General features: G+C 34.2%; 1 protein-coding gene across 4 annotated transcripts in view; it reads left to right on the forward strand.

Annotated features, from left to right (window-relative positions):
* The window catches only part of TRHDE (thyrotropin releasing hormone degrading enzyme), a 417,014-nt gene that overhangs the window by 293,735 nt on the left and 106,820 nt on the right, over window positions 1–16,459 (forward strand). For all 4 annotated transcript variants that reach the window (XM_009181217.3, XM_017946008.2, XM_017946009.3 and 1 more), the window contains exons 8-10: window positions 1,333–1,398; window positions 2,026–2,213; window positions 12,771–12,859. In XM_009181217.3, coding sequence (XP_009179481.3) covers window positions 1,333–1,398; window positions 2,026–2,213; window positions 12,771–12,859 — 343 coding nt within the window. The remainder of the gene's footprint in view (window positions 1–1,332; window positions 1,399–2,025; window positions 2,214–12,770; window positions 12,860–16,459) is intronic.

Genomic DNA, 16,459 nt, shown 5'->3' on the forward strand with positions numbered 1-16,459 from the left:
AATACAAAATTAAAAAATAAAACGCACTTTTATATTTTGTAAATCTTATTCCCAAATTTATTCATTTAAGTGAAAAGAGCTTTGAAAGTTAAATCTGAAATAATCTATTTAAATCCTGGTCTCTGGGTTTATGTTGAAAAACCTCACATGGAATGTTCAAAGCCAAATTAGGATTCAGAATCGTTATTCAGGGTTATATGTTTTAACAAAGTTATTCATAACACCTGATGGCAATGATGAATTTGTGGTTGCTAAGTTAGTGTTGGACATTGCATCTCTAGGCATCTGATTAAGTGGGAGTTGCCATTTGCTGTGCTGTGAGTTGCCAACAAAAGCTGAACCTGTCACAGGTGTTACAATTTGTATTTCAGAAAATTTGCTTCCCCCAAGTTTAATTATCCCCAGAGTAGCCCACTCCATATAAAGTACTGAAGGAGTCAGCATTTTTCTTTTCAGTACTTTGATGTCATTTAGGATTTTGTCTACTATCTATATGTTGCAGAGATAATGGAATTTCAAATGAAGAACGAGGGACTTTTACAATATAACACTATTTTTATATTCATATTTCTGTTTTGAAAGCAGAAAAAATAATGCAAACCGGCCGTAACCAAATAGCACCCTGACGAGACAAACCGTGCTTCTTAGAGGAGAACAAAGTGTGAATCGGATAGAAAGTGTATAGGTTTTACCACTAATAACTAAACATTAAAAATGGCAAGTCCAAAGCCCCAAAATATTAAATAAACTTAGGAATGACTTTTTCTTATCAAATATTAATGTGTGTTTCAAATCCATGGAAATAAGTATTTATCATTATTGTAATAGGCAGTCTTTCCTTTGCAGAGAGACCACTGCACTGGAGACAGATTGTGAAGAGAGTATTCTTTCGGCAAAGCAATCCCTCTTAACATCAGCATATATTAGCCCTTTCTTTTTTTCATAAAATATTTCTTTTTCAACACTTTAACACAAAATCCTGATGGGAGAGTTTCTCTAAACCTTTCATTGAAGAGGTAGTGTTTTCAGAATTGACTGAGGTTGACTCGCTTAATTAGAGAAAGATATTTGACCCTGGATATCTGTAAGAAGTGATTATGGTTATGAAAATAATTTTTAAGAGATTAATATTGGTTGATGACTTAATTAGGAAATATTCTATACTTAAATCTCTTTGGAATATTTTAAAATGAGATTCTTTATCTTCTTTTATGTCCTTTTTTAGTAATATAATTCCAACATATGAAAATTATTAACTGAATTGAGACATAAATGTGTTTACTAGTTACTGTTTAACCTTTGAATTGTAATTCTAATTTTATATTCTTGTAGGATTATTTAACCATTCATAAGTATGGCAATGCAGCCAGAAATGATCTCTGGAATACATTATCGGAGGTAAAGTATAGGAAGTTCAAATATCAAAACCTCTACTTGAATATTTGAATTGCATTTATAAGACATTCATAGCCTTTATTGACACTGACAGTTTGTTTTCACTTTTTACATTTTTCATTTGTTCATATTGATTTTTTGTTTTATATAATATATTGTAAAACAAAGGCGTTTAAAACTAAACTACAAATGGTAGTAAAAGATGCCTCGCCTACTTTCAAACATGACAATATTTCTGAAATATAATTTTAATATGGTATAAGATATTCATGTTAAAAACATAAATATTGAAGTTTGAAATAATTTTTCCTATATGTCAAATATTTAAATGTGACACTAGACATGCTGGGAATACTTACTGATGCTGCAGGGATTTGCTTTAATAATAACACATTTTATTTTATGTTATGTAAAAACTTTAATGTTAATACAACTTTCATTTTTATATACATGTATGAAGCTTAACTTAGGGTAAGAAGATTAATTTCACTAACATTATATTGGCTTCACTGACTTTAAATGTTTTCATATTTAGGTAAATAGTAAAGATAGAAATAAAAATGGCTTAATGTTAATTATGTTGATAATTCATGTTTATAAAACTAATTTATACATTTTTTCCTTGTAAAGGCTTTAAAAAGAAATGGGAAATATGTAAATATACAAGAAGTAATGGATCAGTGGACACTCCAGATGGGTTATCCTGTTATCACCATCTTGGGAAACACAACAGCAGAAAATAGAATAATAATTACCCAACAACATTTTGTCTATGATATCAGTGCTAAAACTAAAGCACTTAAACTTCAAAATAGCAGGTACAACATTCTTTTTTACATGAAAAATATTGTTTTTATTCTTACATTTGCAGTTTTAATATTTCAAAGAGCATTAATAACAAAATTCTGAAATGCTTTTTGTTATTAAAACATATATTAAGTGAAATATAGTTTTTGTTTCTTTATTTACACAAGTTATTTTGATTCTCTTTTTACTCCTGTTTCCTGGATATCTGAACCTTCAAGCTGAAAAAACATCAAAGTTATTTGTTTAGGAAGACAGAATTTTAAATAATCATGGTGTTTAAAAAAAAATAAAATGTTATTTTTCACTTTTCCCCATGAATGTTTCTTGAATTAAATGCAAGAAAGTTAAAATGTGTTGCTGTGAATTAAAAGGAATTGAGCCCACTGTGAGATTTATAAAGCAAGTGAGAACAGAAACTCATAATGCAGAAAAACTAAAACAAAAATCAAATGAAATAATGTCTGAGTCAAAGGAATTTAAAACGGTACCTTGAAATGATCTAACGATTAATGTCACTTAGTATCAACATATGTTCTTTCTCATTTTTAGTGTTTAAAATCAATCAACAGCATACATAAAATCTTTATTTGTTGTTTTTTTAACTTTCTGCTGAAACTTAATTACTGATAACTCAGCATGTAGCATTTTTCTTTCTTTTCTACTTTATGTTTTCTATTTTGTGTCTCATTAAAGTCTGGGCCAAGGAAAGATATTAAAACTTAAATCAGTCCATTTCATTTCATTTAAGATGCCCTAATAAGACTTTGGTTCCAGTGAGGCTGGGGGTGGGGGTGGGGGATGGGAGGTACAGGAAGAGGGAGAGAAGTTAAAATTGATAAACACAATGAGATGTTTGGATTAGGTTACCCATGCTGTCTCCCATTATCTTGGAAAATTAGGAGTCTGACTTTATCATCCACCCATGTCCAGGAGAGCTGGAACAGACATTAAGTTTGCTTTGTCATCTCTAAGAAGAATGGAAATTGTTCCCCTGTAGGCTAGCTCCAAGACCAGCCAGTCACTCAATCTAAGTGACTGAGAAATTCATGAATGTTTCTGGTGACTACATTTGGAATCCGATTTAGAAAAGCAGTGTCTTGTATCTCTCCATATACAGTCTATATTTACCTTCAACACGCTACCCTTTGCAATCCAACTGTGTAGACTCATGGAATGTGCTTGTACCCTGCCACACTGTCACCACTGTTAGGGGCTGACTCTGTCATTGCTTCTTCCCCCAGCCTGGATTTCCCACATCTGCCAGGTGCTGTTTCTAACCTTCTGATGTCTGGCCCGAGGCAAAACAAGCACAACCGTAGGCATCAACTCTGGCCTTGCCGGGAAGTACATAAAAACTACTTGACTGTGGCAAAGTTAGAGAGATTTGGGCCAGGCCTTTGAGAATGATCAATGTGACACAAGCATCACTGATGCAGAAAAACATAAAGGACACGCAGATGACAGAACAAATTTTGAACAAAAATATTCTGTCAACCTATAACATACATCAGATGTACCGGCCAGGAATCTAATTCTTTAAAGGAAGAATTTCTCCCAGGCTGTATAATCATATGTAACATCTAGACAGCTTTGTCGGTTTGTCTTCTGGAATTAGAAAATCATATGTATGATTTTGAACTCTGAGAACTTAGCATATAAAATAGTAAGAGTAAGATAATGCAGGACATCCTGTCTAAAAAATGATTTTCTATTTATTTTGCAATTATAGACCTTGTAGCTGAAAATGGATTATTGCAATTTTACATTATTGATCATTTAATTCACTGTAACATCCTGGTCAAAGCTTCAATTTGATTCTCTCTGGCCTATGTATATAGCCTTCCTAGATCTTTATTTCACAATGCAAACAGTTGATGGAGTAAAACCAACTGCCCATCTATTCCAGAAATCCTGTGAAATCTGTATATTTTCTGACCCAGGAAAATCAATTATTTGTCTTTTCATTTTTCTAAGAAACACTAGAACATCATTGCAATATGCCTAGAACATTTTAAGTGAATCCAGTAATTATATTTTTATATATAATAGTTGTATTACAACATAGAAAGGAAAGATCTTTACATAACTAAATAGTCACATAAAGTTAGCTGATGTGTAACAGAGTGTCAAATATATTCCATAATTTGGGTACTTGGGAAGTTGTGAATTTGCGTAGCCTTTTCCATTATAAAGTTAATGCATTGCAATGTAAAGTAATGTCTCCCTATACACTGAGGAGCTTCTCAGTGTTCTTTGCTGCGGAGAATTTTACTAACCTCCACAGTCATACTTTCCTTCTCTTAATGCCCTGATGACAGTGACATCTGACCAGTTTTTCACAAAGTCTGGACAAATGCTTCATTAATTTTGATGCTATTTTATAAAAAAAGTCTCATTCAGGTTTATATGCACCTATTCTTTGCTACCTTAATATAATCATTAGAGTAAAAGTTGCTTTATTATAACAATGAAAATGACTGATAAGAGAGGTAGTCCCAGGAACTGTTAAAGAAAAAAATATCTTGGGAGGTCTTTTTTTATGCTTAAAATAACATGATGACAAGTCAAGTTAAAACTGAGACAGCTAGAACACAATCTAATATCCTGAGTTATTTTTTCTAATATCGTTTTAAACATAATCCATTGCAATCTTGGATTTCTTTACAACACAGAGGGCTTTTCACTAAACTAAGTTTAGGATCTTCTAGTCTTTTAAGTTAAAATCACAAAGCAACATAATTATGAGGCTTTCCTTGATTTTAAAACGAAATTTATGAAAAGTCCACATATATGATGTTTGGAAAGTTGTGAAATGTATTCACAGTATAGTAGTTTAAAAGTAAATACAAATTTCAAATATGCTTTTAACTTGGAACTTTTAATTTGTCTTTGTTACTATATGTAGATTTTGGTTATGTGTGTGCATACACACAAACACACATAGAATAGGGAACAAAAAGATTCTTAGGAAGTATATAAATATGTATTTTTTAATTTTTAAAAACTGCCTCAAAGTTTGTATCCCCAAACCTTATAGTTATAACTATAAGGTTTATAGTTTAACTTAGTTAACCTTGTAGTTAACTTGTATCTGAACAGCTATGTGATACAATGTCTGACATTTAGGAAATTTGCTGTATATATGTGGTATTGACATGCAGGTATTTATATGAATCATTTTCCTGTATTTTAGAGATTTTTTTCTAAAACCCAAATATAGAAACAAACCAACTTTGATCATAATCTCTAGTTACTTAGAATAAATAATTTAAATATATGGAAATTCTGTTTATTTATATTGGGGCAAACAATGATTCACAAACATTTTATGATTATGCTACAAAAAAGACACAATTATCCTTGAGAATTTTTAAATATCCTCAATTTTTATATATCCTTTGCCTTAACCAGTACTTATTTGGCTCCACAATTTAGCTGACCCAACTCAATATGGATAGGTACTAAAGTCAAGTTAATGAAGTTATTCTGTCTTACCTATAGATGGGTTTGATGCCTTTTATTTCATTTTATTCCAAGTCCATTCAATCAGATTCAATACTAATTTATGATTTAGAGTAGAAATGCCTCCTATTTTCAGGCTTTTTCAAGACCTAAGTACACAAAAATGAGCTTATCATTTAATTTGAGAATCAGACACAGAGTTGGGCATCATTGTCTCTTAACTAAGTGTTCCAATTAACCAAAAGAGATCCATTATTTTTAAGAGAACAGCTGTTAATGAAATGGATCAGTTCTTTGTCTCCTCCTGACAGTAAATCTGTCATTAAATATCTGGGGCATATTTTTAAACATATATTGAAAGTTTGGAAGTATTTGCTAAAGAGTTTACATGAGTTGTTGTTCATGAACTACTGTCTAAAGAGTCAATATAGATTTTGCTATTATAAATTGTTGTATTACTAGACCGATTGTATGCAGTCATTATTAGTATAGTATAGTATCTCCACATAGTTAGGCCCTCCAAAATGTTTTTTTTTTTTTCATTAAGTATAGGACACAGTTTTAAAATCAACAACTGTAAACATATTATTTTGATTTTCCATACTGGAGATAGGAGTTGCTATAAAATTATGAATTTCTTTCAACCTTCCATTTGAACTCTTTACTATTACTGAATTCTGTTTATTTTGAATGCAAAACATGGGATTCTATCTTCTGCAGCCTCTGCTGCTGATACCCAGGCAAACAGGGTCTGGAGTGGACCTCAAGCACTTCCAACAGACTCTACAGCTGAGGGTCCTGACTGTTAGAAGGAAACTATCAAACAGGAAGGACACTCTACACCAAACCCCACCAGTACATCATCATCATCAAAGACCAGAGGCAGATAAACCACAAAGATAGGGAAAAGCAGGGCAGAAAAGCTGGAAATTCAAAAAATAAGAGCCAAGATCTCCCCGCAAAGGAGCCGCGAGCTCATCGCCAGCAACGGATCAAAGCTGGACGGAGAGAATGACTTTGACGATGAGAGAAGAAGGCTTGTCCATCAAATTTCTGTGAGCTAAAGGAGGAATTACGCACTCCAGCGAAAGAAAACTAAAAATCTTGGAAAAAAAAAAGTGGTGAAATTGATGGCTAGAGTAATTAATGCAGAGAAGGTCATAAACTTAAATGAAAGAGATGAAACCATGACACGAAATACGTGGACAATGCAATAAGTCTAGTAATCGACCATCAACTGGAAGAAAGAGAATCAGTGATTGAGGATCAAATGAATGAAAATGAAGCAAAGAAGAGAAACCAAAGAAACAAGAAGAAAAAGAAATGAACAAAGCCTGGTGCAAGAAGTATGGGATTACGTAAAAGACTAAATCTACGCCTGATTGGGGTGCCTGAAAGCAGGGGAACGGGAACCAAGCTGGAAAACACTCTTCAGGATATCATCCAGAGAACTTCCCAACCTAGTAGGGCAGGCCAACATTCAAATTCAGGAAATACAGAGAACGCCACAAAGATACTCCTCGAGAAGAGCAACCCAAGACACATAATTGCCAGATTCACTAAAGTTGAAATGAAGGAAAAAATCTTAAGGGCAGCCAGGAGAAAGGTCGGGTTACCTACTAAAGGGAAGCCCATCAGACTCACAGCAGATCTCTCGGCAGAAACCTCCAAGCCAGAAGAGAGGGGGGCCAATATTCAACATTCTTAAAGAAAAGAATTTTAAACCCAGAAATTTCATATCCACAACCAAGCTTCATAAGTGAAGGAGAAATAAAATCCTTTACATAAGCAAATGCTTAGAGATTTTAGTCACCACTAGGCCTGCCTTTACAAGAGACCCTGAAGGAAGTACTAAACATAGAAAGGAACAACTGGTACCAGCCATCGCAGAAAACATGCCAAATGTAAAGACCATCGAGGCTAGAAGAAACTGCATCAACTAACGAGCAAAATAACCAGTTAATATCATAATGGCAGGATCAAGTTCACACATAACAATCTTAACCTTAAAATGTAATGGACTCAAATGCCCAAATTAAGAGGACACAGACTGGCAAACTGGATAAAGAGTCAAGATTCCATCAGTCTGCTGCTGTATTCAGGAGACCCATCTCACACGCAGAGACATACATAGGCCTGCAAATAAAGGGATGGAGGAAGATTTACTGCCAAATGGAGAACAAAAAGCGGGGTTGCAACCTAGTCTCTGATAAAACAGACTTTAAAACCATCAAAGATCAAAAGAGACAAAGAAGGCCATTACATAATGGTAAAGGATCAATTCAACAGGAAGAGCTAACTATCCTAAATATATATGCACCCAATACAGGATAATTCCAGATTCATAAAGCAAGTCCTTAGAAACTTACAAAGAGACTTAGACTCCATACAATAATAATGGGAGACTTCAACACTCCACCGTCAACATTAGACAGGATCAATCCAGACAGAAAAGTGAACAAGGATATCCAGGAATTAAACCACCTTCAGCAAGCAGACCTAATAGACATCTATAGAACTTCCACTTCAAATCAACAGAATATACATTCTTTCTCAGCACCACATCAGACTTACTCCAAAATTGACTAATGCACTGGAAGTAAAGTACCTCAGCAAATGTACAAGAACAGAAATTATAAATAAACTGTCTCTCAGACCACAGTGCAATCAAACTAGAACCAGGACTAAGAAACTCAATCAAACCGCCAACTACATGGAAACTGAACAACCTGCTCCTCTGAATGACTACTGCATAACTAAAATGAAGGCAGAAATAAAGATGTTCTAAAACCAATGAGAACAAAAGATACAACATAACAGCAACTTCTGGGACATTTAAAAGCAGTGGAGGGAATTATGCAGCACCACCACAAGAGAAAGCAGGAAAGATCTAAAATTGACACTCTAACATCGCAATTAAAAGAACTAGAGAAGTGAGCAAACACATTCCAAAGCTTAAAGAAGGCAAGAAATAACTCAAGATCAGAGCAGAACTGAAGAGATAGAGACAAAACCCTCCAAAATCAATGAATCCAGGAGCTGGTTTTTTGAAAAGATCAACAAAAATTGACAGACCAACAGCACTGAACAAAGAAGAAAAGAGAGAAGAACAATTAATTAAAAAATGATAAAGGGGATATCACCACCCACCCCACAGAAATACAAACTACCATCAGAGAATACTATAAACACCTCTAATGCTAAATAAACTGGAAAATCTAGAAGAAATGGATAATTTCCTGACACTTACACTCTTCCAAGACTAAACCAGGAAGAAGTTGAATCCCTGACAGACCAATAGTTAGGCTCTGGAAATTGAGGCAACAATTAATAGCCTACCAACCAAAAAAGTCCAGGACCAGATGGATTCACAGCTGAATTCTACCAGAGCGGGCGAGTGAGTTGGTACCATTCCTTCTGAAACTATTCCAATCAATAGAAAAAGACGGGAATCCTCCTAACTCATTTTATGCGAGGCCAACATCATCCTGATACCAAAGCCTGGCAGAGATACAACAAAAAAGAGAATTTTAGGACCAATATCCCTGATGAACATCGTATGCAAAAATCTCAATAAAATACTGGCAAAACCGGATTCAGCAACATCAAAAGCTTATCCAATTATGATCAAGTGGGCTTCAACTCAGACGGGTTGGTTCAAATTCAAGAAATCAATAAACATAATCCAGCATATACCAGGAACCAAAGACAAGAACCACATGATTATTTCACTAGGATGCAGAAAGTGCTTTGACAAAATTCAACATGCCCTTTCATGCTAAAAACGCCAATAAATTCGTATTGATGGAACGCATCAAAATAATAAGAGCTATTTACATAAAACCCACAGCCAATATCATATCACTGAATGGGCAAAAACTGGAAAAAATTCTCGAAAAACTGGCACAAGACAGATGCCTCTCTCTCACCACTCCCACCATAGTGTTGGAAGTTCTGGCTAGGCAATCAGGCAAGAGAAAGAAATCAAGGGTATTCAAAGGAAAAGAAGAAGTCAAATCTGTCCCTGTTTGCAGATGACATGATTGTACATTTAGAAAACCCCATTGTCTCAGCCCAAAATCTCCTTAAGCTGATAAGCAACTTCAGCAAAGTCTCAGGATACAAAATTAATGTGCAAAAATCAACAAGCAGTCTTATACACCAGTAACAGACAAACAGAGAGCCAAATCAGGAATGAATTTCATTCACAATTGCTTCAAAGAGAATAAAATACTCAGGAATCCAACTTACAAGGGATGTAAAAGGACCTCTTCAAGGAGAACTATAAACCACTGCTCAGTGAAATAAGCAGAGGACACAAACAAATGGAAGAACATACTATGTCGCGGATAGGAAGAATCAATATCGCGGAAAATGGGCCATACTGCCCAAGTAATTATAGATTCAATGCCATCCCCATCAAGCTACCAATGAGCTTCTTCACAGAATTGGGAAAAACTGCTTTAAAGTTCATATGGAACCAAAAAGAGCCCTGACTTCAAGACAATCCAAGTCAAAAGAACAAAGCTGGAGGCATCACCCTACCTGGACTTCAAACTATACTACAAGGCTACAGTAACCAAACAGCATGGTACTGGCAACAAACAGAGAGATATAGACCAAATGGAACAAGAAATCAAGAGTCCTCAGAAATATAATACCACGCATCTGCAGCCATCTGATCTTGGACAAACCGAGGAAACAAGAAATGGGGAACCATTCCCTATTCTAATAAATGGTGCTGGGAAAATGGGCTAGCCATAAGCAGAAAGCTGAAATTGATCCCTTCTACTCCTATACTTAAAATTAATTCAAGATGGATTAGAGACTTAAATGTTAATCTAATACCATAAAAACTTCTAGAGGAAAACCTAGGTAGTACCCATATTCAGGACATAGGCATGGGCAGAAGACTTCATGTCTAAAACACCAAAAGCAACAGCAGCAAAAGCCAAAATTGACAAATGGGATCTAATTAAACTAAAGAGCTTCTGCACAAAAGAAATCACCATCAGAGTGTAAATAGGCAACCTACAAAATGGGAGAGAAAATTTTAAAATCTACTTCCATCTGACAAGTACAATATCCAGAACCTACAAAGCAACTCAAACAAATTTACAAGAAAAACAAACAACCCCATCAAAAAAGTGCTGGGATATGAACAGACATTTCTCAAAAAAAGAAGACATTCATACAGCCAACAGACACATGAAAAAATGCTCATCATCACTGGGCATCAGGAGAAATGCAAATCAAACCACAATGAGATACCATCTCACACCAGTTAGAATGGCTTATCATTAAAAAGTCAGGAACCAACAGGTGCTGGAGAGGATGTGGAGAAATAGAAACATTTTACACCTGTTGGTGGGATTGTAAACTGTTCAACCATTATGGAAAATAGTATGGCGATTCCTCATATCTAACTAGATGTACCATATGACCCAGCCATCCCATTACTGGGATATACCCAAAGGATTATAAATTATGCTGCTATAAAGACACATGCACACGATAAGCTTATTAAGTGCACTATTCACAATAGCAAAGACTTGGAATCAACCCAAATGGTCCATCAGTGACAGATTGATTAAGAAAAATGTGGCACATATATACAATTCATGGAATTCTATGCAGCCATAAAAGATGAGTTTCTTGTGTCCTTTGTAGGGACATGGATGCAGCTGAATCCATCATTCTTAGCAAACTATCACAAGAACAGAAAACCAAACAATCGCAGAGATGCTCTCACTCATAGGTGGGGAAACTGAACAATGAGATCACTTGACTCAGGAAGGGGAACATCACACACCGGGCCTATCATGGGGAGGGAGGGGAGGATTGCATTGGGAGTTATACCTGATGCAAATGACGCAGTTGATGGGTGCATGACAACTAACAAGGCACAAGTATGATATGTAACAAAACCTGCACGTTATGCACATGTACCCTACAACTTACAGTATAATAATAATAAATAAATTTTAAAAAAAACAAAGAAAAAAAAAAACATGGAATAAGAAAATAGTCAAATTTTACACGACAGATTCATAGAAGATGTCCTTCTCTCTCACTCCCCAAAAGACATATTCATTATAATGTTTATTACCCCCAGGCATGTTTCCCAAACATTTTTTAATTCTTTATTTATTCTCACAGTTATTGAGGTCACACAATATCTCTTACATTTCTAAAATAGAAAAATATATTTTTCCAAACTGGAATTGTTGGCTACCCTATTGATAATGGTGAAATGATAGATTGAAATAATCTGGCTATATTTCAAGGCAGGAAACAAATACAGTCATGTAGTCATTGGACTTGGAGTAAGACCATCCAGCATATCTCTGGCTATTCATTTGAGATTAAACTGATATTACTTCATGTATAAGTATAGGCCTCAATTTTTATCCTATAAAAAGGGAAATGTTGCAAAATGCTTCTCTTTAATAGATGAGTTTCATGATTGGTCCCTGCATGTTGGTGGCTGCTTTCACATATCAAGTTAGAAATTTCACTTCACAAAACAGGGCATTAAGTGCATCCCACAATATTCTTTCTATTGATCTGGATTGTATGGAAATCTGACTAGTTTTTATTTTTTTCTTTTCTGCTGAATCACTTTAGATATGTCATATTAACTTTCCTGTAAACTAGATTAATAATGTCCCACAGAGTCATTAGATAATAAATAAGGAGAATATTAAAATGTAAATGCATGGAGCCACTGAGATGTGTCTTAATCTAACATAAAAACAAGTAGAAAGGAGTTATGTTTAGACCTTAATCAATATGGCTCAAGTGTATAGATATTAGTTACTTTTTATTTCAAATTCAAAATGCAAAACCTTTTCCCCCCAAGATAAATGCTTTTGTTGGCAGTTCTCTTTGCACTGCAATTAAAATTCGTAGAGGCCAAGTCTCCTTAATGGCATTGAAAGAGTGAATTCATCTTTTTGACTTACACCTTACTTTTATGACTGGAATTTTTTTTAGTTCACCTAATGAGAGTAGTAAAAATCACACAGAAGGCGCATGGGAAATGTTTTTTGTTTTTGTTTTGATATAGCTATTTTTATTCTTAAAGCTTCTCTTTTATTTTGCAGTTTCCTGTGGCAGATTCCATTAACTATTGTGGTAGGAAATAGAAGCCATGTGTCTTCAGAAGCAATTATTTGGGTATCGAACAAATCAGGTAAACTATATATTCTCCCCTGAGGAACTATCTGGTTTCAGATAATTGTTTAGCAACTTAACCTCTGGTTTCAGCTGTTATAAAATGTGAATAAAGACAAATTAGAAAGAGAATATAAAGGAATGATTATCAACCCTATAAAATTAGATATAGGATAGTTACTAAATAGTCTAATTTCAGTTTGTTTATGTAATTACTAAATTTATTTGTTTCTTTAAGGGTAAAGACGAAACTTAAAAATAAACGTTTGTAATACTAATCTTAGGTGTTTAAGATTGTATTACTTTATAACTCCACATGTAATTAAAATATAATTATAACCTCAAAGAGAAGAGTATGCCAAATACTGAAAAAAAAAAAGGGCTCATTTTTTCCACTTTCCTATCTTCTCTTTACCAGACTGTCTCTTTAAAGGATGAGAGAGGCAATATTCTCCATGGAATTATATAATATACAGGGCCAGAAGGTGGGGGGCTTGGACAGGTTAGCAAGCCATCTCTTAGGTGGGGTCAAACCTCAAGGAGCAGAGAGAGATGAGATTCTATTCCCTTTCTAAATATCTTCAAATAAGATAGTGACCTATTTCAATTTACTGTCAGAAAGCTATTTCTTGAATCCAATCTATAGCCTTCATTCTAGAGTGTGAAACAGGTCCCTTTTATTTATGTTTTCCATTGAGTTAGAGAAAAAGTCAATTATCATCTTTTATGTAACATTTCATTTAGGTTTAGATAGTCAAGTGTGCCTAGATATTGTTTTTCCTACTCCTTTCTCAGATGCTGTTAATTGATGTTATTTTGCTCTTTCATAAGCCTTATTTTAAAAAGCCACAATTTTTTTATTTGAAATAGGGTGAAGTATAAATAAATAAACAAATACAATTTCTTATCCTCAGACTTGCTATTATAAGGGAGGTTTAAGTGCTCAGAATACATATATGTATACGTGCAAGAAAAAGTTGTTAGAGTAAAATGGAATCTGGTTATCAGCAGTATGAACACTTACAGTTCCATGCAGATATTTACATACATTTTCATGTTATTATATTTGTAACACATAAAGACATACAATGAAAACATATGCTTTCATTTATATACACTATATATGAAACATTGATATGTAATGTAGCAATGTATTGAGATACTTTAAAATTTGTTGGTGTTTTTCCTTTTAAATTGTTCATTATAATCTATTCTTTCACTTACTGGAATTAGTGTTTATATCGTGATTCTGAATTCACACTTCCTGTATTACTTGACTTTATATTTGTCTTTTCCTGTCGTGTAGTTGTTTATCTACATAAGTTGTTGTGAAATGATGAGGGAGAGCAGTGAGTTGTTATAATGACCAAATTAGAAAGAAGTCATCTCTTTATAGGATTCCTATGAGATGTGATAGAACTATCTTCAGAAATAAGGTAAAATATTTATCTTTGGAAGGTAGAATGGAAATGGGAAAATGAGTGTAAAGATACTGATCAAACATGGGGATTCTCCCAAAACTTCACTTTTAGATCATGCAAGGATTCAGGATGAGTAATTCTGGTGGATACCTTTCCGGGTCCATTTCTTCTCACTTCCTAGTTATTTCCATGCTGTTATTCATGATATCTTTTTATCTTTCACAGAGTATCCCAGGCTGGGTGTAGTGGCTCACGGCTGTAATCCCAGCACTTTGGGAGGCCAAGGGGGGTGGATCACTTGAGATCAGGAGTTTGGGACCAGCCTGGCCAACATAATGAAACCCTGTCTCTACTAAAAATACAAAAATTAGCTGGGCATGGTGGTGGGTGCCTGTAGTTCCAGCTACTCGGGAGACTGAGGCAGGAGAATCACTTCAACCCAGGAGGCGGAGGTGGCAGTGAGCCGAGATTGCGCCACTGCACTCCAGCCTGAGCAACAGAGAGAGATTCTGTCTCAAAAAAAAAAAAAAAAAAGTAGGATAGTATACCAGCTATACCAGCTTTTCTTGACCAATGGCCACAGTTTATGTTTGAGGGATTGTTTTCCTTTACTGTCTTTCATTATTATTCAAGAATAAAATAATGTATTGGTTCAAACCATATGTTTGCCTAAAATATCACCTATCTTGATATGTATGGTCCTTATACACAGCTGCAGAGTTTGTGCAGTACATAACTCTAGGAAGCACTATTTGCACAGGCTATGATATGAATGGCACAGGCCCACACCCCAAAGTTGTGTAAGGTGCGACTTGGACATTTTAATGAAAAATGACACATTCATAACACTATCTTCTGTTTGATATAACATTGGCACATTTAGAATATTAAAACTTGCAGATTGCCCATACTAAGTTAATGTTTCCTGAAATGTTTTCTGAAAACTTTGTAAATACAAAAATCTGCAAAATTTACAAGAGGCATCTAAGACTGAGCACTTTCCTGTTTGCCTTTTCAGTCCCAGTTTATTGTATTCAATTTTTTTATGAAGTCCTTCATTCTGATGACTAATAAAAAACTAACAACAAAGAAAAATTAGGAAAAAAAGAGAAAAGATTGTTAATTTTTGTTTCCTTGTGTATGTTGTCCAATCTCCTCTTTTTCAAAATATTGTCAACTAAATCACAGTGAAAACTGTTTCCCACAAAAACATGAAGAAAAAATTCTGCTCAATTCTTATAAACATATGTAAAACAGTTCCATATTTAATTATAACAATCGGGTCTATGTTTTTGTAGTTTTTCATTGTCATTAGTGATATAGATTTGATCTACATGATATTAATGCAATCAGTGGTGAATAATATAAAGTACAAATTAGATTTGGATCATCATATATTCTTGTCAGTTCATTTTTGGAAAATACTTTGGATAAACATTTAATTAATGCTAAGGTAAAGCATAGATCATTTTATCCTAAAAATAATTTTTAAAACAATTTTTCAGTTTTAGAAAACAGGTTGAAGTGTTTGTCTTTTTCATTATTATGAAAATACCAAAAATTCAGACATTTGTATATGTAGTAGCTTGCATGTTGACTGGCTATTCAATTAACGGTTCGTGGAGAGGAATAAATGTAATGCCAAATGTTAGGAAAGAAAATATTAAAATAGAAGAGAAATTAATCCTGAAAATTAAAGCAATCATGAAGAGTAGCATAATGCAGTAGTGCTTTCTTGAAGCACTGGTTTATTTGAGACTCACAACCTTTCAAATGTGTATTATTTTATCCCCATTTTACAAATGAGGAAATTAAGACTTGAGAAGTAATTTGTCCAAAAAATCAGTTGATTATGTAAAGAAGTGGCTTTAGAAAGTTGGCTTCCTTTGCTTCCTACCCTTCACCTGACTCTGCAAACACACACACGCGCGCGCGCACACAAACACACACACACACACACGATTTATTACTATGGTAGATTGCTTTGTGGATCTGTCAGTTATTTAATATGATGTCTTTGATTATATGCACATGATTCTTTATAGGTTTTACAAAATATTCTCATTTGATTTTCACAAGAGTCAAGTGATAAAACCAATATGTATTATTTTCCCTGAGTTTGTCTCACATTGTTACTCTGGTTGACCTTTTAAAAAAGTTTTTAAAATTCGAATTCTTTGCAACTGGCAAATATTGAA

Source organism: Papio anubis, chromosome 9 (genome assembly GCF_008728515.1).
Source record: "Papio anubis isolate 15944 chromosome 9, Panubis1.0, whole genome shotgun sequence".
Lineage (NCBI taxonomy): Eukaryota > Metazoa > Chordata > Mammalia > Primates > Cercopithecidae > Papio > Papio anubis.